Source organism: Clinocottus analis, unplaced genomic scaffold (assembly GCF_023055335.1).
Source record: "Clinocottus analis isolate CAN_PGR_092001 unplaced genomic scaffold, fCliAna1.0.p SCAF_11, whole genome shotgun sequence".
Lineage (NCBI taxonomy): Eukaryota > Metazoa > Chordata > Actinopteri > Perciformes > Cottidae > Clinocottus > Clinocottus analis.
This window is the reverse complement of record NW_027175832.1, coordinates 21,378,598-21,404,057: the sequence shown is the minus strand read 5'-3', so window position 1 is coordinate 21,404,057 and position 25,460 is coordinate 21,378,598. Positions and strand designations below refer to the sequence as shown.

Sequence of the window (25,460 nt, the reverse complement as noted above, 5' to 3'; positions counted from 1 at the left end):
GATTTGTTTTGGGGAGAACAAAGCAACGGTAAAAAGTAATTTCCCAGAAGCACTTGCGAGATGACGCCGGCTATCCCGCCCGTTGTGAAAATTTCCCGGCATGCCTTTCTGCAGGCCGAGAAGAAGAGGCGTCACGATGGAGTCCGCAGGTGGCTGAAGCTACAAACCGCCTTCAGTTCAGTTGAATAAAGTCTGAGACGTCCATGTTTGTTCAGAGGAAGTCTTTCCGGAGGATCCAAGTCAACGACCGCTAGATATCCGACTCTACGGCGCAGCTTGCGGGTGAGTTTCCTTCAACAGCCGCGCGGCGCTGGTGGTGGAGCACCGGGCCGCCATTTAATCACAACAACAGCTCCCCGAGCCACTAGGAGCACGTTTACCTCATCTAGGAGCACGTTTATCTCATCTAGGAGCACGTTTATCTCATCTAGGAGCACGTTTACCTCCTTTGACCTCCACTAGGATCACGTTCACCTCCTCTATGAGCACGTTTACCTCCATGTAGCTCTTATATGAGCACGTTTACCTCCATTTAGCTCCTCTAGGAACATGTTTACCTTCATGTAGCTCCTCTAGAAACATGTTTACTTTCATTTAGCTTCTCTATGAACACGTTTACCTTCGTTTAGCTCCTCTATGAACACGTTTACCTTCGTTTAGCTCCTCTATGAACACGTTTACCTTCGTTTAGCTTCTCTATGAACACGTTTACCTTCGTTTAGCTCCTCTATGAACACGTTTACCTTCGTTTAGCTCCTCTATGAACACGTTTACCTTCGTTTAGCTCCTCTATGAACACGTTTACCTTATATTTAGGTGTATCATGCCTGTCTGGTAGGATGCACCTGTTAATCCGGCCACAACACCTGGTGTATCTGTCAGTGTGTGTAACTGGAGGGTGTGAGCTCAGTTAGTTTCTGATCCTGAGTGTTTGTGTCACAATAAGAGGATAAACTTGTAGAGCAGCAAATGAATACATTAAAAATGAAACTTAAAAGTCTGTTTCAACTCTGCTGGTGTGCTGGATTAAAACCAAGGCAGAGTATCTGAGATCATCAGACAGCTCTGAAACCATTTCTACACCGTGTCTCTGTGAAGAGGGGTTAAGTTAAGCACTAGACTAAATGGTTAAGTACAGCACTAGACTAAATGGTTAAGTTAAGCACTAGACTAAATGGTTAAGTTAAGCACTAGACTAAATGGTTAAGTACAGCACTAGACTAAATGGTTAAGTTAAGCACTAGACTAAATGGTTAAGTTAAGCACTAGACTAAATGGTTAAGTTAAGCACTAGACTAAAGGGTTAAGTTAAGCACTAGACTAAAGGGTTAAGTTAAGCACTAGACTAAACGGCTAAGTTAAGCACTAGACTAAAGGGTTGAATTACTTAAAGGCACAGTGCTCCTGTAGACTGGTGTTAACCCTCCTGCAGCTCTTAAAGGGACAGTACTGGTTTGAGCTGCTGCGGTGACTTCATCCCGGTGTCCCGGCCTGCAGGTTCCAGCAGGTCACCATGGCGACGGACATCGGCTCCCCGCAGCGGTTCTTCCACATGCCGCGCTTCCAGCACCAGGCGCCGCGGCAGGTGTTCTACAAGAGGCCGGACTTCGCCCAGCAGCAGGCCATGCAGCAGCTCACCTTCGACGGGAAGCGCATGAGGAAGGCCGTGAACCGCAAGACCATCGACTACAACCCGTCTGTCATCAGACACCTGGAGGTGAGGCCGCTGGGTGCCGCTGGGTGCCGCTGGGTGCCGCTGGGTGCCGCTGGGTGCCGCTGGGTGCCGCTGGGTGCCGCTGGGTGCCGCTGGGTGCCGCTGGGTGCCGCTGGGTGCCGCTGGGTGCCGCTGGGTGCCGCTGGGTGCCGCTGGGTGCCGGTGACCTGACGCGCTCTGACCGCATCTCTGTTTCAGAACCGTTTGTGGCAGCGAGACCACCGAGACTCGAGAGCCCTGCAGCCGGACGCAGGCTGCTACAACGACGTGAGTACACGGCACTAGATGGTCTGAGCTCTGTCTCGAGGTTCTATGAGCAGCGTTCTTTATGCTCATGGAGAACCTGGAACATCAGGGAGTTTTTTAAATGGTTATTTCCAGGCCTGGAAAAGTCCTTTCCCCAAAAGTGTAGTAAAAGTGGTGTAAATGTGTTATATTCATGTGTTCATAATGTTCATTCACGCTGAGTTTGAAATCATAAATCTGCTTTCAAAAGAAAGAGGCTCAAAATATCAGCAGCATACATACAGGCATCTATATGAATGTTTATTCTTTTAATCAAACTATTGTCTCTCATTCATTTGAGTCATTTAAGGTTTACTGTATGCTTTGAATCCTCATTGTTAGTTTAAATACTACATTTTATCACTTTTTACTGTCTACACACACATTTCACACAATGTTTGCTCATGGGCACTTGGTGTAAAGTCGTGTAGATCTACAGGTCATCTGTTCAATAAATATGTGGCGTTGTCTTTGTCACAAAGCCGCAGACTTTGTAGTTTGAATCACAGTGAAGGTGCGTTTCATTCGGTCGACTGTCGGTGGATCTTAAAATGGTTACAACCGGGGTTTGATGTGCAGTCGTGTGTGTGTGTGTGAATGAACGTTGACACAGATGTTGTCTCCTCAGCTGGTTCCTCCTGTGGGAATGTGCAACAACCCCATGAACGCCGTCACCACTAAGTTTGTCCGAACCTCCACCAACAAAGTCAAGTGTCCTGTGTTTGTGATCAGGGTAAGTCCATGCTTTTATTGTGAAAGGGTTTGAAACTTGCTAAAGAACGACATCCTTTTGATGAAGCTGATATCTGAGAGTTTGAAGCTTACAGCAGCATGTTGAGTCGCGTGGTCTCAGGTGACGACTCACTGGCTGCGTCTACTTCCTGTTTGTCTCAGTGGACTCCTGAAGGTCGTCGCCTGGTCACTGGAGCCTCCAGCGGAGAGTTCACTCTGTGGAACGGACTAACCTTCAACTTCGAGACCATTTTACAGGTAAACCTCTCCCTCACACCCGTATGAGTCTGTTGTGCGGCTGCACCTCGTACCTGGTGTCACAGCGTCTTCCTGTGCGCGTTCACATGAGTTGAAGTGTGTCCTCTCTGTCCCCTGCAGGCCCACGACAGCCCTGTTCGGGCCATGACCTGGTCTCACAACGACATGTGGATGCTGACGGCGGACCACGGCGGCTACGTGAAGTACTGGCAGTCCAACATGAACAACGTGAAGATGTTCCAGGCTCACAAGGAGGCCATTAGAGAAGCCAGGTTTATACCCAATCTACCATTTTCTGTAGTTGACGCAGGTCTCGTATTGTCAGCGCTGCAGTACCATGCTGCAGCCACGCGGGGGCGCTGCCTCGCCTCGCGCCACATGTTGTTGATTCATGACAGATGTACGTGTGTGCTGTTGCAACACTGCAGTGGTCTGTTGTTGTTTCTGATGTGGCTGATGAGCTGTTTACTCTGTTCTGCTGAATAAAGTCTTTTATCTTCTACTTCTGGTTCAGCAGCCGGTGGAGAGGAGGATCAATCATAATAAAGTGTTAGCAGGGATCAATAAAGTGTTAAAATGAAGTGAATAAAGAAGCAGTCGCTCTTCTGGTCCGGGCAGCTGTAGATGTTTAAATAAAGGTTTGACTTCAACACCTGAACACAGCCCCTTCTTCTTCTACTGTTAACTGGTAAAGTGGGACACAAGACTTATAGTCCGATAACACTGGATCCTACATCTCCCATGATGCACCGGGATCGCTCCACACCATTTGTGACGCGGACTGTACGATAGACCGAGCCCGATGACATCACTATGACCTCGGGCCGCTGATGACATCACGTGTCACGCTAGTCCTGTAAACGACTTTGTGAGGGGACGGGACGCCTGCAGTGCGACGTCATCGTGAACACCTAAGAGGATGCAGTTAGCTTGGTAGCTAGCTAACTAGTCCTCCAAAGCGTATGGGTCATCAGACTGGCCGCTGCAGACGTTATTCTGGTACCAGTGTAGCATTAAACATAGTGGGATAAGCTAGCCGGCTAACTAGCCAACTGTCCGCTAGCTAGTATTGTAGTTCCTCTTCTGTTCATCTCAATGCTCTCTGCTTCTGTGACGAGTAGATGAGCGCCACGACTCAGCTGATTGTCAGCTGTTCCTGTAAATGTCAACGTTGGCTCACTACAATGCTAGCGGGGCACATAAAATGGCCGCTGCTCTGATCATTCCAGCTGCGTTGACTTGAATGTTTCTGTGGTTCTGCGTCACATTGACGGTTGTTCTTGTTCTTTGGGTCTGTGACGTTGTGTTGGAGTCCTGTTCACGAAAGTCTGTTTGTAGCGTCGGTCGTAAGGACTCTACTTCTCTCTCCTGACCAGCAGGGACAACTCCTGTGGTTGTATAGAAGTCTATGCTTCATGTGTTAAAGCTGCATTCTCTCTCCTGACCAGCAGGGACAACTCCTCTGGTTGTATAGAAGTCTATGCTTCATGTAGTAAAGCTGCATTCTCTCTCCTGACCACCAGGGGGCGACTCCTCTGGTTGTATAGAAGTCTATGCTTCATGTGTTAAAAAACTGCATTCTCTCTCCTGACCACCAGGGGGCGACTCCTCTGGTTGTATAGAAGTCTATGCTTCATGTGTTAAAGCTGCATTCTCTCTGCTGACCACCAGGGAGCGATTCCTCTGGTTGTATAGAAGTCTATGCTTCATGTGTTAAAGCTGCATTCTCTCTCCTGACCACCAGGAGGCGACTCCTCTGGTTGTATAGAAGTCTATGCTTCATGTGTTAAAGCTGCATTCTCTCTCCTGACCACCAGGGGGCGACTCCTCTGGTTGTATAGAAGTCTGTATAAGTGACTCTACTTCTCTCTTGATGTATTCCCTCAGTAAACATTGTAAACTTGAGTTTATGTCTCAATCTCTAGTTTATAGTCTTCTTCTATACAGCATGATGTTCATTTAGTACTTTATGGTCTGTTAGAGTCAAACAGACCATAATAAGGGGACGCTTCAGGGCGGAGCTACAGGGTGATTGACAGGTCGCTACGTCACTCCTCGGTTAACATATGGTCACTTCCTGTTCACTGGTTGCAAGATGGCGTCGGTGATGAACTCCTTCCAAACATCCAGAAAGCAACGAGCCGGCACTCTGTGGTGCCAAGAGAACTTTAACTTTACAACCACCAGCGCGTTCGCCCTTTGTTCTCCCTGTGTTCCCGTGTGGTTCTCCCCGTGTTCTCCCTGGATGGCTGGATCAGTAGTGTGGTGATGTTGAGCACATGGATGGGATGGATTTGGGTCGCGTGCTTTCCGGAGCTCTCGTTCCACGCTGGTCACCATGGTGACGCTCTGCTTGTGTTCCACAGCTTCTCTCCAACAGATAATAAATTTGCCACCTGCTCGGACGACGGCACCGTGCGGATCTGGGACTTCATGCGCTGCCACGAGGAGAGGATCCTCCGAGGTACACAGCTCTATATCTGTAGATACAGAGGTACACAGCTCTATATCCGTAGATACAGAGGTACACAGCTCTATATCCGTAGATACAGAGGTACACAGCTCTATATCCGTAGATACAGACGTACACAGCTCTATATCCGTAGATACAGAGGTACACAGCTCTATATCCGTAGATACAGAGGTACACGGCTCTATGTCTACCTATAGATACAGAGGTACACGGCTCCATGTCTACCTGTAGATACAGAGGTACACTGCTCCATGTCTACCTGTAGATACAGAGGTACACGGCTCCATGTCTACCTGTAGATACAGAGGTACACGGCTCCATGTCTACCTGTAGATACAGAGGTACACGGCTCTATGTCTACCTATAGATACAGAGGTACACTGCTCTATGTCTACCTGTAGATACAGAGGTACACGGCTCTATGACTACCTGTAGATACAGAGGTACACGGCTCTATGACTACCTGTAGATACAGAGGTACACGGCTCTATGGCTACCTGTAGATACAGAGGTACACGGCTCTATGGCTACCTGTAGATACAGAGGTACACAGCTCTATGGCTACCTGTAGATACAGAGGTACACGGCTCTATGGCTACCTGTAGATACAGAGGTACACGGCTCTATGGCTACCTATAGATACAGAGGTACACGGCTCTATGGCTACCTATAGATACAGAGGTACACGGCTCTATGGCTACCTATAGATACAGAGGTACACGGCTCTATGGCTACCTATAGATACAGAGGTACACGGCTCTATGTCTACCTATAGATACAGAGGTACACGGCTCTATGGCTACCTATAGATACAGAGGTACACGGCTCCTTTCATCTCCCTCTAAAGACTCAATAAAGCATTTGCATAGAATACATAACATCAAGCTTTATTAGTCATTCTTTAACCAGTTAAAATGACCCTAGAGCATAGTGTTTTACTTTGTGACAAACTATTCTTAAAATGTTTGAGGTTGAACAGGTAGAGGTTTATGTTACATTTATTGTCTTGTTTGAAACTTGTGTGTGTGTAGGTCACGGTGCTGACGTGAAGTGTGTGGACTGGCACCCCACCAAAGGCCTGGTGGTCTCCGGCAGTAAAGACAGCCAGCAGCCGATCAAGTTCTGGGACCCGAAGACGGGCCAGAGTCTGGCCACACTGTGAGTCCAGAACTGACTCCGGATCAGTCACTTCCTGAACAGGTGTGAGATAATGAGGTGACTCTGTAGCTCCTCCCACTTTAATGCCATCTCTTCTTAGCCACGCCCACAAGAACACGGTTATGGAGGTGAAGTGGAACCTCAACGGGAACTGGCTGCTGACAGCCTCACGAGACCACTTGTGCAAACTATTCGACATCCGGAACCTGAAGGAGGAGCTCCAGGTGTTCAGGGGACACAAGAAGGAGGCCACAGGTGAGGGAAACTGTTAGCCTAGCTTAGCACAAAGACTGGAAGGACTGATGTGCTGTTACTGAGCCCAGATGTGCTGTTACTGAGCCCAGATGTCTTGTGTCTCCCCAGCTGTGGCCTGGCATCCCGTCCATGAAGGTCTGTTTGCCAGCGGAGGCTCAGATGGCTCGCTGCTCTTCTGGCACACTGGGTACGGATCAGAACCAACAGGGTCAAGCTCTCATTCAGGATCACTAGGAACCAGCACTGGCCGAGGGGCTTCTGTTCTGATTTGACTGGTTTCCTGTTGTCCGTCAGGGTGGAGAAGGAGGTTGGGGGCATGGAGATGGCTCATGAGGGGATGATCTGGAGTCTGGCCTGGCACCCGCTGGGCCACATCCTGTGCTCCGGCTCCAACGACCACACCAGGTACAATGTGTACATATACAGTGTGTACACACATACACATATACATACACTCATACACACACACTATTTAGAGAAGTCCTTATTTCCTGAATGGATGGCCATTTCCGTTTTTGTTATTCGTATGTTTCAGTAAGTTCTGGACGAGGAATCGACCCGGTGACAAGATGAGAGACCGTTACAACCTGAACCTGCTGCCGGGGATGTCAGAGGACGGCATGGAGTACGGTGAGCCGGAGGACTAATCACACAAGTGTCAGATGTGATGTCATCACAGCCGCTGACGCTTCTGTGCTCGTTTGTGTTTCAGACGACATAGACCTGAACAGCGTGGCCTCCATCCCGGGGATGGGGATCCCTGAGCAGCTGAAGGCCGCAATGGAGCAGGAGCAGAGTAGGTTTCCTCCTGTCGGCTGGGGGCGGTGCCCCACAGGGGTCAATACTGGGTCCCCTGAAATTTACCTATATTGGATGTACCTCTGTTACGACTGGTTCAATTCGGATGTATCTCTGGAGTTGTTTTGGCCGTTTTTCAGATGCAACTGTTGTCTGCAGGTAAAGAGGCGGCTCCTGAGGTGGAGATGTCCATCCCCGGTCTGGACTGGGGCATGGATGAGGTCATGGGTAAAGACGCAAAGAAGGTCCCGCAGAAGAAAGTGCCGTACGCTAAACCGATCCCAGCACAGTTCCAACAGGTGAGCGCATGGATGTTGATCCTGAGGCTGATGGGTAGGAAGTGCTCCCAACGAAGTGTAGAAGCAGCCGAACTTGCCGAACAATGTTCAGAGGGAAACACAGCAGCATGAACTGGTTTCATGTGGTTGACCGTGGACTCGTCTCTTCAGGCCTGGGCAGACAACAAAGTGCCCATGATGCCACCTGGTGGAGATTTGGGCAAAGACCGAAAGGTGGAGCAGAAAGCGGACGGCAAAAAGAAGAGTGAGATGGAGCAGGATCTGTCGGCGCTGCAGTACAGCAACCCGATGCTGCTGGAGGTGAGGACGACTCTCATGGGACCTTTAACCTTCATTTAGTAATAATCTGTATTCAGCTTTTAAACTCTTTGGTTCTCTCTGCAGCAGATGAAGATGGACCGGATGAACCCCGATGGGAACATCGGGCCCCCGCAGGGACAGGGCCCCATGCCCCCCTTCCCCGGGGGTCCGATGCCTCCCGGCCAGCAGGGTTTCCCCCCAAACATGCCTCCTCAGCAAATGTCCAACAACATGGGGCCCCCAATGGGCCCCGGAGGCATGCAGCCTCCTTTCATGCCCCCTGGACCGATGGGGCCACCCTCTGGACCACAGCCTCACCAGGGCCCCCCTCAGGGCATGATGGGACCACCAGACATGCAAGGACCGCAGGGTATGCAGAGACACCCGGGCCCTCCAAGGAATCTGGGCCCCCAAGGGCCTCATGGTATGGGACCCAGAGGGATGCAGGGGCCCCATGGTGGGATGATGGGACCCCCTCCTCGAGGAATGGGTCCAAGGGATTCTCAGGGTCCTCCACCTCAGGGGAACATGATGGGCCCACAGGGTGGGATGATGGGTCTCCCACCCAGGACACACGGCAACGCGCCAAACAACTATGGGATGGGCAACATGCAGGGCCCCCCGGGAGGGCTGCATGGGCCCCCAGGAAACATGCAAGGACCCTCAGGCAACATGCAAGGACCCCATGGAAGCATGCAGGGCCCCCAAGGTAACATGCAAGGACCCCATGCAAACATGCAGGGACCCCCATACATGCAGCACCAGGTGAGTCCCTGTGGCGTCGGACTGGTTTTAAAAGAGCCCGCCAGAACCCTGTGTAACTGTGATCTGGTCTTTCAGAACTCGGGGTCCATGATGCACGGGATGGGGCAGCAGGGGCCCAACAACAAAGGTGAGGCCCTCAGTTCCAGCTCCATCATAGGTCCATGTTCTGATAACACCGCTGATGACCCCCGTTGACTTTTCTCAGACCCTCGGGGACTGCCGCCCAACCACCACATGGGCCCTTCAGACCGGCAGGGGTCCGGGGGACCGGACCAGGGCTCAAGTTCTTACTGGGGAGAGAACCAGCAGGGCCGACGCGGAGCGCAGGACTTTGATGGAGGCCAAGACTTCCATAGCAGAGAGGAGAGCTGGAGACCTGGACCTGGACCAGGATACCAGGGTGTCGGACACCGGGGGACAGGACCCAGAGGAGGAGGAGGAGGAGGAGGAGGAGGAGGAGGAGGAGGAGGAGGAGGGAACTGGGGCCCTGAAGAGAGGTTCACTGGAGGAGAGTTCAGAGGCCGGAGAGACGACAGGTGAGCAGCCCGACATACTGGAACCTGCAGACCAGACCCTCAGAGGTCTGGTGCCTGGACGGGCCCTCGGGTGTCTGGACGGGCCCTCGGGTGTCTGGATGAACCTGAACTCAACTCGCTGGGTGTTTCAGGTTCAGAGGAGGCGGGCCCAGCCGGCCCGGAGCTCGAGGTTACCCCGACGAGTACGGTAGCCAGGAGGAGGGCTTTGACGGCCCTGAGGAGACGGGGAGGAGCTGGGAGGCCAACGCGGGTCGAGGGAGGCCACCTCGAGGAGGAGGGCCCCCTAGAGGAGGTGAAGCCTTCTGATTCAGCCTATGAGTCACAACATGAGAATCTCTCTGACTACATCTCCCATCAGCCCTCGTGCTTTTTTGTTTCTCTATTCTCTTTATTTGCATGTTCATTGATTCACAAAGAAATGATCTGATGGTTTTGTCTAAATGGAACTAGCATTTATTTGTCTCCATCCCAAGAGCCCAGAATAGGATTTCTTCGCAGACTCTTATTTTGGCGGGCGTGTCCTTGCTTCCGTAGGTCACGACGGTTACCGAGACGGCCAGCAGATGCACGACGGCTCGTCTCCGGCCGGCCGTGAGCGCTCCGCCTCCCTTCAGGGGATGGACATGGCGTCTCTGCCGCCCCGCAAGCGCCCGTGGCAGGACGGCCCGGGAACCGGAGACCCCCGAGAACGAGAGGCCCCGGGAGCCGATGGAGGTGAGTCCAGGACCAAGAGCTCGATGCGCCGCTGATGAACCAACGTCTGAAGCCTCGGGGTCTGAAGCCTTGTGGTCTTGTTTCCTGCAGGCCGGCCCCCCCAGAGGGAGGACGGGGGCTACGGGCCGTCTGGCCGAGGCGGACGAGGCGGATGGGGTCCTGGAGGACCCGGGCCAGTTCCTAGAAGGGGAGGACCAGCACCCAGAGGACCACCAAGGGGCAGCCGGGGCCGGTAGTCCTGGAGGAACATAAACACGACCCCGAAGTTTGCAGTCCAGACTCTGAGAGACCTACAGACAAACTTTTGGTCATGTGACTCATTCAGGTCTCTTGTGATTGGTCCGTACTGACGCAGGAGCATTTTAATGTAAGATATTGTAGAGAATCATCAGCGTCTCTTTTAGTTCAGTCACTTCGTCTCGTTGCTTTTTGTAAAAGATTTCTATGTTTTTGTGTCTTCACTGAGGTGGACAATAAAGATTCACACTTCAACTCATATGTGTGTGCGCACAGACAATGTTTTAATTCATCAGCCAATCACAGCGTCCCTGTGTTTTACATTAGAGCTTAATTAATTACTCAGAGTACACACTAGTAGTAGTACTTTGGAGACTACAGTGTAGTGCCCTGTAGTATTTAGTACTACTAAAATGCAGTAGTTTCCAGAGAGGTCACAGGTGGAGCCATAGTTTAGTTCTTTATTTCCTTAAACTTTCTTCACACGAACATGTTCATGTATTTACAGTTGTTCATGTATTTACATTGTCTCTCATTGGTCCTCTGAGCTGATGACCAGTGATTGGTCCTCAGCAGCTGATTGGTCCCGTCAGATGGGCGTGGTCTTGCCGGTCCCGTCAGATGGGTGTGGTCTTGCCGGTGACGGTCCTCTTGATGGCTGCCGCCGCCACGCCCCCCATGAAGCGGATCCCGGCGCTGCCTCCGGGCAGCAGCGACACCGCACATGCGCAGATGACCGCCACCTGCAGCGCGGCGCCGAGTGCTGTGAGCGCGGTGCTGTGCAGGCTCAGCGCCGCGTACAGCGTCCCCGCGAGCGCGCACAAGTAGGCGGCGGCGCCGGGGGATGTGGGCAGGCCAGCGAACAGTCGGCTGGGCCCGCGAAGCACCGCGGCCGCCGCGATGGCGAACAGCGAACCGAGCGACCAGAGCAGCGCGAACTTACGCGCGTACAGCAGCAAGAGCGGCGCGTAGAGCGCGGACAGCCCGAAGCAGAGCGACGACAACACCGCGCATGCGCAGAACGCCACCAGACGCTGCCGCCGGCTCACGCCCGGAAGACATGGGTCTGGTTCGGCCGACCACGGCCAGGAGAAGCCGCTGCCGCCGGAGCTCTGGCTGCCGGACCACGGACTGGACCACCGCCCGAACCAGCTCCCCGAGACCGGCTCTGGGTCGCCCAGGTCAACCACGGTGCTGGAGCTGGACTGGGAGATGGTCCTGGCGCCGCCAACTTTGGACTGAGCCAGATACTCCTGGAGCTGTCGGTTCAGTTCCGCCATGACGGAGGAAGTCGTCTTCTTCTTCTTTTGCTTCTGCTGCCGGACTTCCGGCTGCACTCTGCTGCCCCCATAGGCCTCTAACGTGTATTAAGAACCAGGTATTTTCATGTCTGGTGAAGTTCAGGTTAGGTTAGCGAGGCCAGTAAACGCAGCTATGCAGCTGTAGTTGTGCTCATGATATGTTGATGACGGAAAACCGTGTATTAAAGAGCTGAACTTCCGGCTGTTCGGGGTGTTAGAGGGTCAACCTGCGTTTGCAACTGCGCTTGTCACTTTACTTGTGATCGAACTGAATTCTTCTGGAGGCGACGCCAGGCTTCTCGTAATTATACACGCTAACAGTAAAGAAATAAATATTTCTTTACTGCCTGAGGTAAAGAAAAGAGGTTTTCTTCAGGTTTATCTTTTGGCCAACGCTCTGACCTGAGCAAAGCTTTTATTGTGAAATCCTTGCACAGGAAGTCTCGGTTCTGTTGCTCGGCTTTACTCGGCTCAGCTCGGCTTTGCTCGGTTTTATTTCCGTCCCACCGTCCACCGGAGCGGAGCGAGACGACATCCGGACCTAGCGGTGTTTGTGTGCTCTGACGCCGGACCGGGAACCGGACCGGGAACCTGGAGCACCGACCGGGACATCCGCGCTGTGTAGCGGCGGTCTGAGAGCGGAGAGGCCCGGTACAGCTACCGAGCGGGTCGCTGCAGTGGAGCCGAGTTGTGGTGCACTGCTGGCGGCTGCAGCCAGGCTGCGCCCCGCTGGGCGAGGACCGACCCACAGACATGTACCAGGTCCAGGTGAGCCTCCACCTGTCTGCCTGCCTCCACCTGTCTGTCTGCTGTGTTCTAATGTATTTTTGGTCACATGGTTATTTATCATAGTAAGTCATTAACAGTAAATAGAGATGCATGTTTACAGTTAAAATGTGTGAAAGTGTAAATATTCAATCAGTTTTCATTCATTCATGTTAATCAATATTAGTGAAGGTATTGATCATCAGACCTGAAGCCTTGCCAGAGAGGGGGAGGAGCTTATCTCCGTGTGATTGACCTCTGTGACCTCTAAGTGTCTGTTATCCAAACTTTACACTTCATTCAGCTGAGGCTTTTATCCAGAGACTCACAACAAATGATTCAACATAACAAAAAACTCGCAACAACAAGAATCTGGAAAGAACAAATTCTTCAATAAAGTGAAACGACAAAGTTCTTTCAGTAAGAAACATTTGAAGGGTTTGGGTAACACGACGACGTCATGAAGTCTGAACTCACGTCTCTTAAAACAACTTTTACAACGCCTGCATCATCGCCTCGTGCTGAATCTGAATCTTTGCATCTTTGTTTCTCCTTGGTCACCGTGGAGATGTTGCTGCTGTTTGTTCTGCAGCTCGTGACGTCTCAGGCGCTGCAGCGCGGTGGAGGTCAGAGGTCACCTCGTGCTGACGGCCAGCTGCCGTTTGAAGTCTCTTTGATCTGCAACAGATTCACGCTCTGCACTCCGCACTTACAGAATAATAACATGTAACATAGGTCAGTAAAATATGAAGAGTGAGAGGAATGAAGAGATCTTCTGGTTCACTGACTCTTCCTGTAAACATCATCCTCTTGTGACTCATCTGGTAACCAACCCGTTACTGCGGTAACAAACATTGACCTGAAAGCTCAGGGGGCGGGGCCTAACACAAAGGAGGAGAAGCTCTGGCGAGTGCTGCTACGGGCTGTCTGTCACTGCAGGACTGAACGGTCTGGATGTTGTTCTGCACAGGCAGAACCACGAGGACACCGCTCAGCGTGAGGATTATTATTATTGATTATCTCTGCGGACCAGAAGACTTCCTGCTGAGCAGCTTTGACCTGCAGGAACCTCTTCACTGCTTACGCAATAAACCCCTTAAAGTTTGATGAAGTTCCACTGAAAGGAGGGAAGACACCACCTCTGAGGACTGATGACATAACAGCTTTAAGACTTCTATACAGCCATAGGAGTCTCCCCCTGGTGGTCAGGAGAGAGAATGCAGCTTTAACACATGAAGCATAGACTTCTATACAACCAGAGGAGTCACCCCCTGGTGGTCAGCAGAGAGAATGCAGCTTTAACACATGAAGCATAGACTTCTATACAACCAGAGGAGTCGCCCCCTGGTGGTCAGGAGAGAGAATGCCGCTTTAACACATGAAGCATAGACTTCTATACAACCAGAGGAGTCGCCCCCTGGTGGTCAGCAGAGAGAATGCAGCTTTAACACATGAAGCATAGACTTCTATACAACCAGAGGAGTCGCCCCCTGGTGGACAGGAGAGAGAATGCAGCTTTAACACATGAAGCATAGACTTCTATACAACCAGAGGAGTCGCCCCCTGGTGGTCAGGAGAGAGAATGCAGCTTTAACACATGAAGCATAAACTTCTATACAACCAGAGGAGTCGCCCCCTGGTGGTCAGGAGAGAGAATGCAGCTTTAACACATGAAGCATAGACTTCTATACAACCAGAGGAGTCGCCCCCTGGTGGTCAGGAGAGAGAATGCAGCTTTAACACATGAAGCATAGACTTCTATACAACCAGAGGAGTCGCCCCCTGGTGGTCAGGAGAGAGAATGCAGCTTTAACACATGAAGCATAGACTTCTATACAACCAGAGGAGTCGCCCCCTGGTGGTCAGGAGAGAGAATGCAGCTTTAACACATGAAGCATAAACTTCGATACAACCAGAGGAGTCGCCCCCTGGTGGTCAGGAGAGAGAATGCAGCTTTAACACATGAAGCATAGACTTCTATACAACCAGAGGAGTCGCCCCCTGGTGGTCAGGAGAGAGAATGCAGCTTTAACACATGAAGCATAGACTTCTATACAACCAGAGGAGTCGCCCCCTGGTGGTCAGGAGAGAGAATGCAGCTTTAACACATGAAGCATAGACTTCTATACAACCAGAGGAGTTGTCCCCTGGTGGTCAGGAGAGAGTGTCCTCTGCAGGCTCCGGTAGTCGTCCTGTACTTCAGTGTGGCTGAGGCACAGCGAGCCTCAGTTCAAACGCGCTCATATCAGATTAGTCAGCAGTCATTGAAGGATATAAATATCTCAGGTCTCCTTCATTCACATGGTTCATCTCACTGGTTCCACCTGAATCACCTGCTGCTCACTAATAACACCTGTAATCTTTGGTGTGAACAGAGCCACACGAGAGGCTAGCAGAGAGGCTAGGAGAGAAGCTAGGAGAGAGCTTAGGAGAGAGCTTGGGAGAGAGCTTTGGAGAGGGCTAGGAGAGAGGCTAGGAGAGAGGCTAGGAGAGAAGCTAGGAGAGAGCTTAGGAGAGAGCTTAGGAGAGAGGCTAGGAGAGAAGCTAGGAGAGAGCTTAGGAGAGAGCTTAGGAGAGAGGCTAGGAGAGAAGCTAGGAGAGAGCTTTGGAGAGGGCTATGAGAGAGGCTAGGAGAGAAGCTAGGAGAGAGCTTAGGAGAGAGCTTAGGAGAGAGGCTAGGAGAGAAGCTAGGAGAGAGCTTAGAAGAGAGCTTTGGAGAGGGCTATGAGAGAGGCTAGGAGAGAGGCTAGGAGAGAGGCTAGGAGAGAGCTTAGGAGAGAGCTTGGGAGAGGGCTAGGAGAGAGGCTAGGAGAGAGGCTAGGAGAGAGCTTAGGAGAGGGCTAGGAGAGAGGCTAGGAGAGAAGCTAGGAGAGAGCTTAGGAGAGAGCTTAGGAGAGAGCTTTGGAGAGGGCTAGGAGAGAGGCTAGGAGAGAGGCTAGGAGAGAAGCTAGGAGAGAGCTTAGGAGAGAGCTTAGGAGAGAGCTTAGGAGAGAGGCTAGGAGAGAGGCTAGGAGAGAGCTAGGAGAGAGCTTTGGAGAGGGCTTAGGAGAGAGCTTAGGGAGAGCTTGGGAGAGGGCTAGGAGAGAGGCTAGGAGAGAGGCTAGGAGAGAGCTTAGGAGAGAGGCTAGGAGAGAGCTTAGGAGAGAGGCTAGGAGAGAGGCTTAGGAGAGAGCTTAGGAGAGAGGCTAGGAGAGAGCTTAGGAGAGAGCTTAGGAGTCGCCCCCTGGTGGTCAGGAGCTAACAGTGTTAGCTGAGCTCAGCTCCGCTGGGACTCTGATGGACTGTCTGCTCAGCACAACAGCAGGTTATTTTTAGTCCGACAGCTTCTCCAAACACACACACACACACACACACACACACACACACACACACACACACACACACACACACACACACAGCTGGGCGAACCTCAGAAAGAGAGAGTGCATGAAGATAGTTTTCTTTGATCATCAAATACAAGTAATACAGTTCCTGTAAGTACAATAGAGTACTGTAGAGTACAGTGATGCAGTACTACAGAGTACATTATCTAGATATCCATCCCTGTTTGTGTACATGTTGTTCTCTCACATTAGAAGCCGTTGTGTTGTGGAAGGTTGCAATGTGTGTCATCACTTTACCTTCTAAAATACACAGAACAATACATAATACTGGGAAATACTTCTAACACTCTTTTAGTGACAAACTCACTGGATGTTTTAATATTTAAATAACGGATCAACCAGATTGTGACATCATCAGTCTCTGTGTTTGAGGAACAGCGTTTGAGAAACGTAGTAAAGAAACGTCGTACTATTGAAAGACAGTAAAATAAACTCCTACCTCTGTGATTATTGTTTAATCTTACATTTAGATTAGTACCTTTACTTTGTAAAGTCCCACGTTTACTCTCTTCTTGGTTCTGATTGGCTCAGAGGAAACCAGCTGATTGGCTCTGAGGAAACCAGCTGATAGGCTCAAAGGAAACCAGCTGATTGGCTCAGAGGAAACCAGCTGATTGGCTGCTGGTGTGAACATGAAGTTCTTGACTCTTTCCCAGGATTACATGTTCCAGTTGAGGTACAGATGTGTGGATTAGGATTAGGAGACGAAGCACACAAGGATCAGGTTTCAGACTGGACCACTGAATTAAAGGCTGTCCTGCATTTCCCAGAATGCCTTTCAGCAGCCCATGGACAGCATGCTCACATATGAACAGCTGTGAATTCGGTGCACCTGAACGCAGCACGCTCAAACTGGTTCTGGTTTAACTGGTCCTGGTTTAACTGGTCCTGTTCTAACTGGTTCTGGTCTCACTGGTTCTGGTCTCCAGCTGGTTCGAGAGCAGCAGGAGAGTCGCCCCCTGCTGAGTCCTTCCATCGATGACTTCCTGTCAGTGAGCCGGGGCGACGCCCCCTCTGCTGGTGCAACGCCCACCTCCAACACAGCAGGTAGACCAGCTTCCTTATCTCCCTGTCTCACCCTCTGGTCTCTGTAGGTAGGTAGGTAGGTAGATAGTTAAGTAGGTAAGTAGGTAGATAGTTAAGTAGGTATGTAGGTAGATAGTTAAGTAGGTAAGTAGGTAGATAGTTAAGTAGGTAGTTAAGTAGGTAGATAGTTAAGTAGGTAAGTAGGTAGATAGTTAAGTAGGTAGTTAAGTAGGTAGGTAGTTAGGCAGGTAGGTAGTTGTGTAGGTAGGTAGATAGTTAAGTAGGTAGGTTATATTTAGAACAGAAGTATACGAACGCAGAAATGAAACTCACCTGTGTCCGTCCTGTAGTCTCGTCCACACCTCTGGACCTGGTGGACCTCAGTGAGCCGGCCAGCAGGAGGAGGAAGAGTCCTCTCAGGAGGAAGGCCAGCTCCAGGAGCTCCAGGAGCTCCAGGACCCGACCAGACGAGACCGAGCTCATCCAGGTGGAGGTGGAACACCTGCCTGCCAGCCCCAGAACCCCTGAGAGGGTCTCCCTGGACTCAGGTACTGCAGAGACAACAACACAGGAAGCATGGGACACAAGAACATCCTCTATAACGGTCAGGGACAGAGCGACAGGGGAGGACGCCTGTAGACAGGGGAGGACGTCTGTAGACAGGGGAGGACGTCTGTAGACAGGGGAGGACGTCTGTAGACAGGGGAGGACGTCTGTAGACAGGGGAGGACGTCTGTAGACAGGGGAGGACGCCTGTAGACAGGGGAGGACGCCTGTAGACAGGGGAGGACGTCTGTAGACAGGGGAGGACGCCTGTAGACAGGGGAGGACGCCTGTAGACAGGGGAGGACGCCTGTAGACAGCTTAAAGACAGTCTCTGTGTTTCAGAGAGTTTGTCCTCTGCTCTGGACAAGTGGGACGAGGTGGACCTGGACCTGGAGGACGGGGGACGCTGGAGGAGACACGAGAAGAGATGCTCCTCCCACCACTCCTCCAGCGAACTGCTGTGGTGAATACACCTGTCTGTCTGTCTGTCTGTCTGTCAGCCAACCAATCACAGGCTGCGGTGAGGGTGATGTCACAGAGACGCTTCGTGTCCCTGCAGGTCTGCCGAGTTTAAAACGGATCCTCGAACAAAGAACTCCTTTGACATCCACAGCTTCCACGAGCTGGACCTCACGTCCTCCCCACAGGTGAGTACTGGTACTGCAGCCCGACCAGGACTTCATCCTGGCACAGTACACCCAAGTACACGGAAGTACACCAAAGTACAACACAGCAAACAAGCTGAACCAAATACAGTGAGTAGTTCAGGGAGCGTGGGATAACAGGCCGTTAGCGGCAGATGCTCAGAGCCACAGTTAGATGTTACTGTCTCTTTAAGACTTTGAAGTGTGTGTGTGTGTGTGTGTGTGTGTGTGTGTGTGTGTGTGTGTGTGTGTGTGTGTGTGGGGGGGGGTTTAGGACTGTGCTGCATCCACACAGCGCAGACGGACTCGTTCTCTTCTGGGTGGAAACGAGTCTCTGGAGGACGAGTTTGTCAGAGCTAAGGCTGCTGTAGAGGTAACACACACACGCACGCACGCACACACGCACACACACGCACGCACACACGTATATGTATGAGGAGGAGGAACACGAGTCCTGGAGTTGCTGTCACAGAGCGACTCAACACATGTTCTTACATGTGAGGAGCCACACGACGAAAAAAAAAGGAACCGTCCCTTTAATCACTTTAATCATTGATTAAAGTGATTAAAGTGATGAAGGTGGATGTCTATTTGAGACTGTGCTCTCATCCCCTCAGTTCGGCTCAGTGAACCAATCGCAGCGTCTGGTCTGATTAAAGCGTTTCCTCCTCCCAGCTGGCAGCGTCAGGTTCATCTGCAGGTGTTTTAACTCAGAGGTCACCAGACGCAACATGAAGTCTTCAGTACTCATGCAGCAGAGAAGCAGCTCAGGTTTCCATGTTTACTCTTCTGTTCACATTTAAAGTGATCTGTTATTCATAATCTTAACGATTAGTTTGATAGGTCATAGTGTAACATGTAAAAACTACGACTCCCAGGGTGCATTGCACCAACAAGCAGCCAATCGCAGAGCTTCATGTCCCGTCGAAGAAAATGTATTTTTAGGTTGAAGATTTGGCTGATCCGGTCTAGGACCTGGTCTAGGGTCTGGTCTAGGATCTAGTGTCGGACCTGGTCTAGGGTCTGGTCTAGGGTCTGGTCTAGGGCCTGGTCTAGGGCCTGGTCTAGGGTCTGGTCTAGGACCTGGTCTCGGCATTGACCGTGAGCCGTCTTGGTGTTTCAGTCGGACACAGAGTTCTGGGACAAGATGCAGGCCGAGTGGGAGGAGCTGGCCCGGAGGAACTGGCTGGAGGAGTCTGAGAGTCAGGCCCCGCCCACCAGCTCACCTGTGGAGAAGGTATGTTGAAAACATGGTCCCACCCTTAGGCCTTTACCGGGGTCCTGCCTCCTTGCCAAGGACCAGGAGGCTCCGCCCCCGCATGAGGAACAAGTACACAGTTCAGCCTGGAGTTATTAATAATGACAGATTATTACTGATGTTTGTCAGCATTAATCTGTGGTTTAATCCTCTGAAGTGCTCCAATAATCCTCCTCCACTCAGGTGTTACATCACACAGGTCACAGAGGTCACAGAGATCACATGTCCACACGATGACAGCTGTTCACACGCAGAGCTTCATCTTCTTCACTTCTTCTCTAGATGTGATGAATTATTATCACCAGTGATTTTACTCTTTTTATTCTGTTAACAGAAAACATGTAGCTCTATGACATGTCTTTACATCCCTCTATGACAGGTCTTTACGTAGCTCTATGACATGTCTTTACGTAGTTCTATGACAGGTCTTTACGTAGCTCTATGACATGTCTTTACATCCCTCTATGACAGGTCTTTACGTAGCTCTATGACAGGTCTTTACGTAGCTCTATGACATGTCTTTACATCCCTCTATGACAGGTCTTTACGTAGCTCTATGACATGTCTTTACATCCCTCTATGACAGGTCTTTACGTAGCTCTATGACAGGTCTTTACGTAGCTCTATGACATGTCTTTACATCCCTCTATGACAGGTCTTTACGTAGCTCTATGACATGTCTTTACATCCCTCTATGACAGGTCTTTACGTAGCTCTATGACATGTCTTTACGTAGTTCTATGACAGGTCTTTACGTAGCTCTATGACAGGTCTTTACGTAGCTCTATGACAGGTCTTTACGTAGCTCTATGACATGTCTTTACATCCCTCTATGACAGGTCTTTACGTAGCTCTATGACATGTCTTTACGTAGCTCTATGACAGGTCTTTATGTAGCTCTATGACAGGTCTTTACGTAGCTCTATGACATGTCTTTACATCCCTCTATGACATGTCTTTACGTAGCTCTATGACAGGTCTTTACGTAGCTCTATGACAGGTGTTTACATCCCTCTATGACAGGTCTTTACATAGCTCTATGACATGTCTTTACGTAGCTCTATGACAGGTCTTTACGTGGCTCTATGACATGTCTTTACGTAGCTCTATGACAGGTCTTTACGTAGCTCTATGACAGGTCTTTACGTAGCTCTATGACATGTCTTTACATCCCTCTATGACAGGTCTTTACGTAGCTCTATGACAGGTCTTTACGTAGCTCTATGACAGGTCTTTACGTAGCTCTATGACATGTCTTTACATCCCTCTATGACAGGTCTTTACGTAGCTCTATGACATGTCTTTACGTAGTTCTATGACAGGTCTTTACGTGTCTCTATGAAAGGTCTTTATGTAGCTCTATGACAGGTCTTTGCGTGTCTCTATGACAGGTCTTTGCGTGTCTCCCTCAGGCTTACTTCTTCAACCCCAACAACCCGTACAGAGACTGGCCCAGCGCCTTCGCAGAGGGGCGGGACAAAGCTCGGGACGGAGACCTGAACGCCGCCGTGCTGCTGCTGGAGGCCGCCATCCTGCAGGACCCGCAGGACTCTGAGGTGTGACGCTGCAGCGGCTCCAACGCGACTTTAATGTCAGCGCAGGAAGTTAAGCCCCTCTGTGTCTTTCAGGCCTGGCAGGTTCTAGGGACGACTCAGGCGGAGAACGAGAACGACCAGGCCGCCATCGCGTCGCTGCAGAGGTCGGACTTCCTGTTGTCTCTTCACTCAGAGATGGAATTCTTTGAATTGTTTTGTCACAATGAGATGTTTAGCCTGAACTCCAACCTGTGCTAGCGGGTGCTAAGCTAGCGGGTGCTAAGCTAACGTGTGCGACCTGCAGGTGTTTAAAGCTCCGCCCCAACAACCTGCCGGCTCTGATGGCGCTCGCCGTCAGCTTCACGAACAGCGGCATGCAGCGGGAGGCCAGCGGCGTGCTGCGGCGCTGGATCAGCCACAACCCCCGATACAAGCACCTGGACCCCGGGAGCCCGCTACGGGGTTCCCCAGCCACGCCGCGCAGGGGCCCCCGCACCGCCACGCCTGCCAGGTACCACACCTGAGGGTTAGGGTTAGATCATGTTAGGGTTAGAACACTACCACCATACAGAGCTGTGTGTGTGTGTGTGTGTGTGTGCGTGTGTTGTGTAGGGCTGAGCTGCAGGACGTCCTGCTTCTCTTCCAGGAGGCGGCCATGTTGAATCTGGACTGTGTGGATCCAGACCTGCAGACCGGACTCGGGGTCCTCTTCCACCTCAGCTCCGACTTCAACAGAGCGGTGGAGGCTTTCACTGCAGCGCTGTCTGTCAGACCTCAGGTAACACACACACACACACACACACACACACACACACACACACGTAGAGTAAACAACACTGGGCACAATGCAAACCCTGTTTAGACCCGTTTCTTCATCTCTTCCTAAATAAAAGGCAGCCATGTTGGATCACTGATGTCACCACTGTGTGATGATGTCACCGCAGTGTGATGATGTCACCGCAGTGTGATGATGTCACCGCAGTGTGGCGATGTCACCGCAGTGTGGCGATGTCACCGCTGTGTGATGATGTCACCGCTGTGTGATGATGTCACCACTGTGTGATGATGTCACCGCTGTGTGGCGATGTCACCGCTGTGTGATGATGTCACTGCTGTGTGATGATGTCACCGCTGTGTGGCGATGTCACCGCTGTGTGGCGATGTCACCGCTGTGTGATGATGTCACTACTGTGTGACGATGTCACCGCTGTGTGACGATATCACCGCAGTGTGGCGATGTCACCGCAGTGTGGCGATGTCACCGCTGTGTGAAGATGTCACCGCTGTGTGATGATGTCACCACTGTGTGATGATGTCACCGCTGTGTGATGATGTCACGTTGGCGTCCTCCTCTCCAGGACTACCTGCTGTGGAACCGTCTCGGTGCGACGTTGGCCAACGGGAACCGCAGCGACGAGGCCGTGGAGGCTTACACCAGAGCTCTGGACCTGCAGCCCGGATTCATCCGGTCCAGATACAACCTGGGGATCAGCTGCATCAACCTGGGGGCGCACAGGTAACCCCGCCCTCCACCTGGACTCACCTGTACACCGAGCACAGCACCACAGAGGACTAGCACACTGGAGACTAAAGGTGGACTAGCACACTGGAGACTAAAGGTGGACTAACACACTACAGATTAAAGGTGGACTAACACACCACAGATTAAAGGTGGACTAACACACCACAGATTAAAGGTGGACTAACACACCACAGATTAAAGGTGGACTAACACACTACAGATTAAAGGTGGACTAACACACCACAGATTAAAGGTGGACTAACACACTACAGATTAAAGGTGGACTAACACACTACAGATTACAGGTGGACTAACACACTACAGATTAAAGGTGGACTAACACACTACAGATTAAAGGTGGACTAACACACTACAGATTAAAGGTGGACTAACACACTACAGATTAAAGGTGGACTAACACACTACAGATTAAAGGTGGACTAACACACCACAGATTAAAGGTGGACTAACACACCACAGATTAAAGGTGGACTAACACACCACAGATTAAAGGTGGACTAACACACTACAGATTAAAGGTGGACTAACACACTACAGATTACAGGTGGACTAACACACTACAGATTAAAGGTGGACTAACACACTACAGATTAAAGGTGGACTAACACACTACAGATTAAAGGTGGACTAACAGCTTCACATAACTAAATACTGATTGTTATGCTGAATACTGATTTTTTTCAAATCTCACTAAATTGAACTGTAAACAAATGTACTTTGTTTGATTTGCTTGTGTGATTACAGTCTGTTACCTGGTTTAACCTGGTCCTGGTTTAACCTGGTCCTGGTTTAACCCGGTCCTGGTTTAACCCGGTCCTGGTTTAACCCGGTCCTGGTTTAACTTGGTCCTGGTTTAACCCGGTCCTGGTTTAACCCGGTCCTGGTTTAACTTGGTCCTGGTTTAACCCGGTCCTGTTCTGCAGGGAGGCGGTCAGTAACTTCCTGGCGGCTCTGAACCAGCAGAGGCGGAGTCAGCGCTGCAGCCATCAGCAGATGTCGGCGAACATCTGGGCCGCTCTGCAAATCGCCGTCTCCATGATGGACCGACCCGAGCTGGTCCAGGCCGCCAGCGCCGGGGACCTGGACCTGCTGACCAGGGCCTTCGACATGGGCGAGGTCTGACGGGGTCTCCTGTTCCACCTGGTCCTGGTCCAACCTGGACCTGGTTTAACCTGGACCTGGTCTAACCTGCTCCTGGTCTAACCTGGTCCTGGTCTAACCTGGTCCTGGTTGCACTGCAGGAGGTCCAGAGTTGCTGGGTGTGGACGGTCTGAAACCAAAGAGAGTCCTCTGCAATAGAAACAGCACAACCCTTTACTTCCTGTCCGGGGGCGGAGCCTCTCTTCACAGGGCTTTTCTATTGGCTCGTAGAGTCTGAAGCCTCTTGTTCCCCGTTGAGTCCGGTTCCTCGCCTCGTTGTTTTAATCGCTTCTCGTTTGTCAGATCAAACTCAACACTTGCTGCACACAAGTTTCACAATAAAACACAACCCTTTTCCTGAAAGGCTTTTATTGTGAAACAAGAAGTGCTGCGTGACAGCAATAAGCAGAAAGAGCTTCACACTGACACGCTTCATCACCTCTCTTCCAGGCATTAAATATGAAACATAACTTCTGTTATCGGCACGTCTGTTTGGCTGCTCACCTGGCGGCCATCTTTAACTCAAAGTTATGAATGAGGGCATCGAGGATCCGACTCAAAACAGGAAGATTGTTATTGTTTAAAGTATCTTCTGAGACGGAGGAGTAGAACTTTGCTTCCTGGTTTGAGTCTGATCAAAGAATCATGAAATGATGAAATGTGAAGAAGTTTAAATCTTTATTTGGTGAACTTACAGAGGAACCGAACCCTGGATTCTGTCTGAAGGTCTCTAGCTCGAACCTGCGATGACGGACACAGAGTCCATCAAACTTATTAACGTTATTAAATCTATTAAAGCATTTAGTTTCTTTTATTTTGCTTTTAAATCACAAATTTAAACTTTGAAAACTGACGTTAGTGTTGCTGAACGTTTAAGTCCAACGATGTCGGATTTAAAACCAGATGTTTTGTGACGAAGACGAAGAGGAGGAAGAACACAGAGAGACTGAAGTCTCATCGTCCAATCAGGTTCCTCCCTTTAAACGCTGAAAGCCATAAAACATAAAACGCCTCCACAGATTATTCACGAAGCATGAAACATAAACGTCCTGCAGGAACCTTTTAGAACCTTTAGAACTTCTAGAACCTTTAGGACCTCTAGAAGCTTTAGAACCTATAGAACCTTTAGAACTTCTAGAACCTTTAGACCCTCTAGATTAGAAACTTTAGGAACTCTACGACCTCTAGAACCTTGAGACCCTCTAGAACCTTTATACCCTTTAGAAACCTTAGGACCTTTAGAACCTTTATAACTTCTAGAACCTTTATAACTTCTAGAACCTTTAGGACCTTTAGAACCTTTATAACTTCTAGAACCTTTAGAACTTCTAGAACCTTTAGGACCTCTAGAACCTTTAGAACTTCCGTTCTTTTATATTGGCGGTCTGCTTGTCCCTCTTCCTGCCGTTGGCTCTCAGGTGAATCTTCCGGCTTCGTTTCATAAAACTATAACCATCACATTTAACCTCAAGATGGAGCAACGCCGGCTGTCACCTTCACCAGGGCCGCTTTCAGGGCCAGGGGTCATTTAGAGGTCATTCAGAGGTAATTTAGAGGTCGTTCAGGGGTCATTTAGATGTCATTCAGAGGTCATTCATTGAGTCCCATGAAGCCCGTGGTGAGGTTCTTTGTTCTCACGCTGCTGCTTCATTCAGGCGTCCATCTTTCCTTCACGTCTCTGAGTTGAATGTTTCTCCTGTAAACGACTGTACGGACAATAATCATGTAAACTTATGAGATTTTAGAAATTAAACACCTGATCCTGAACCTAAAGACGTCTGATCGTTTCTTTTGA

The 25,460-nt window shown here is 50.5% G+C and overlaps 3 protein-coding genes across 3 annotated transcripts; 2 read left to right on the top strand and 1 right to left on the bottom strand.

Annotated features, from left to right (window-relative positions):
- Positions 1-114: 114 nt before the first annotated feature.
- On the top strand, positions 115-10,783 carry wdr33 (WD repeat domain 33). The gene is made up of 21 exons (XM_068567763.1): positions 115-282; positions 1,498-1,717; positions 1,913-1,981; positions 2,628-2,732; positions 2,894-2,989; positions 3,110-3,261; positions 5,356-5,453; positions 6,494-6,620; positions 6,721-6,875; positions 6,984-7,062; positions 7,170-7,280; positions 7,411-7,505; positions 7,588-7,671; positions 7,833-7,972; positions 8,123-8,272; positions 8,357-9,037; positions 9,113-9,164; positions 9,243-9,573; positions 9,705-9,865; positions 10,108-10,287; positions 10,378-10,783. The coding sequence occupies exons 2-21, from the start codon at positions 1,514-1,516 to the stop codon at positions 10,521-10,523; spliced, it is 3,216 nt and encodes a 1,071-aa protein (XP_068423864.1). The 5' UTR covers positions 115-282; positions 1,498-1,513; the 3' UTR covers positions 10,524-10,783.
- A 1-nt stretch (position 10,784) lies between these two features.
- On the bottom strand, positions 10,785-11,816 carry sft2d3 (SFT2 domain containing 3). Its single transcript, XM_068568039.1, has one exon. The coding sequence runs from the start codon at positions 11,802-11,804 to the stop codon at positions 11,142-11,144; it is 663 nt and encodes a 220-aa protein (XP_068424140.1). The 5' UTR covers positions 11,805-11,816; the 3' UTR covers positions 10,785-11,141.
- On the top strand, positions 11,610-25,432 carry pex5lb (peroxisomal biogenesis factor 5-like b). Its single transcript, XM_068567846.1, has 13 exons — positions 11,610-12,593; positions 16,903-17,020; positions 17,350-17,547; positions 17,888-18,008; positions 18,105-18,192; positions 18,464-18,562; positions 19,313-19,426; positions 20,860-21,003; positions 21,076-21,146; positions 21,287-21,493; positions 21,595-21,760; positions 22,341-22,498; positions 23,449-25,432. The coding sequence occupies exons 1-13, from the start codon at positions 12,579-12,581 to the stop codon at positions 23,645-23,647; spliced, it is 1,698 nt and encodes a 565-aa protein (XP_068423947.1). The 5' UTR covers positions 11,610-12,578; the 3' UTR covers positions 23,648-25,432.
- Positions 25,433-25,460: the final 28 nt, after the last annotated feature.

Bases quoted from the DNA above. Each gene is read 5' to 3' on its own strand.
- wdr33 (XM_068567763.1), top strand. From the start codon at position 1,514: ATGGCGACGGACATCGGCTCCCCGCAGCGGTTCTTCCACATGCCGCGC. The intron at 9,866-10,107 runs GTGAAGCCTTCT...TTGCTTCCGTAG, and splicing joins AGGAGGGCCCCCTAGAGGAG to GTCACGACGGTTACCGAGAC. The intron at 10,288-10,377 runs GTGAGTCCAGGA...TGTTTCCTGCAG, and splicing joins GGCCCCGGGAGCCGATGGAG to GCCGGCCCCCCCAGAGGGAG.
- sft2d3 (XM_068568039.1), bottom strand. From the start codon at position 11,804: ATGGCGGAACTGAACCGACAGCTCCAGGAGTATCTGGCTCAGTCCAAA.
- pex5lb (XM_068567846.1), top strand. The intron at 18,009-18,104 runs GTGAATACACCT...GTGTCCCTGCAG, and splicing joins TCCTCCAGCGAACTGCTGTG to GTCTGCCGAGTTTAAAACGG. The intron at 18,193-18,463 runs GTGAGTACTGGT...GGGGGGGTTTAG, and splicing joins ACCTCACGTCCTCCCCACAG to GACTGTGCTGCATCCACACA.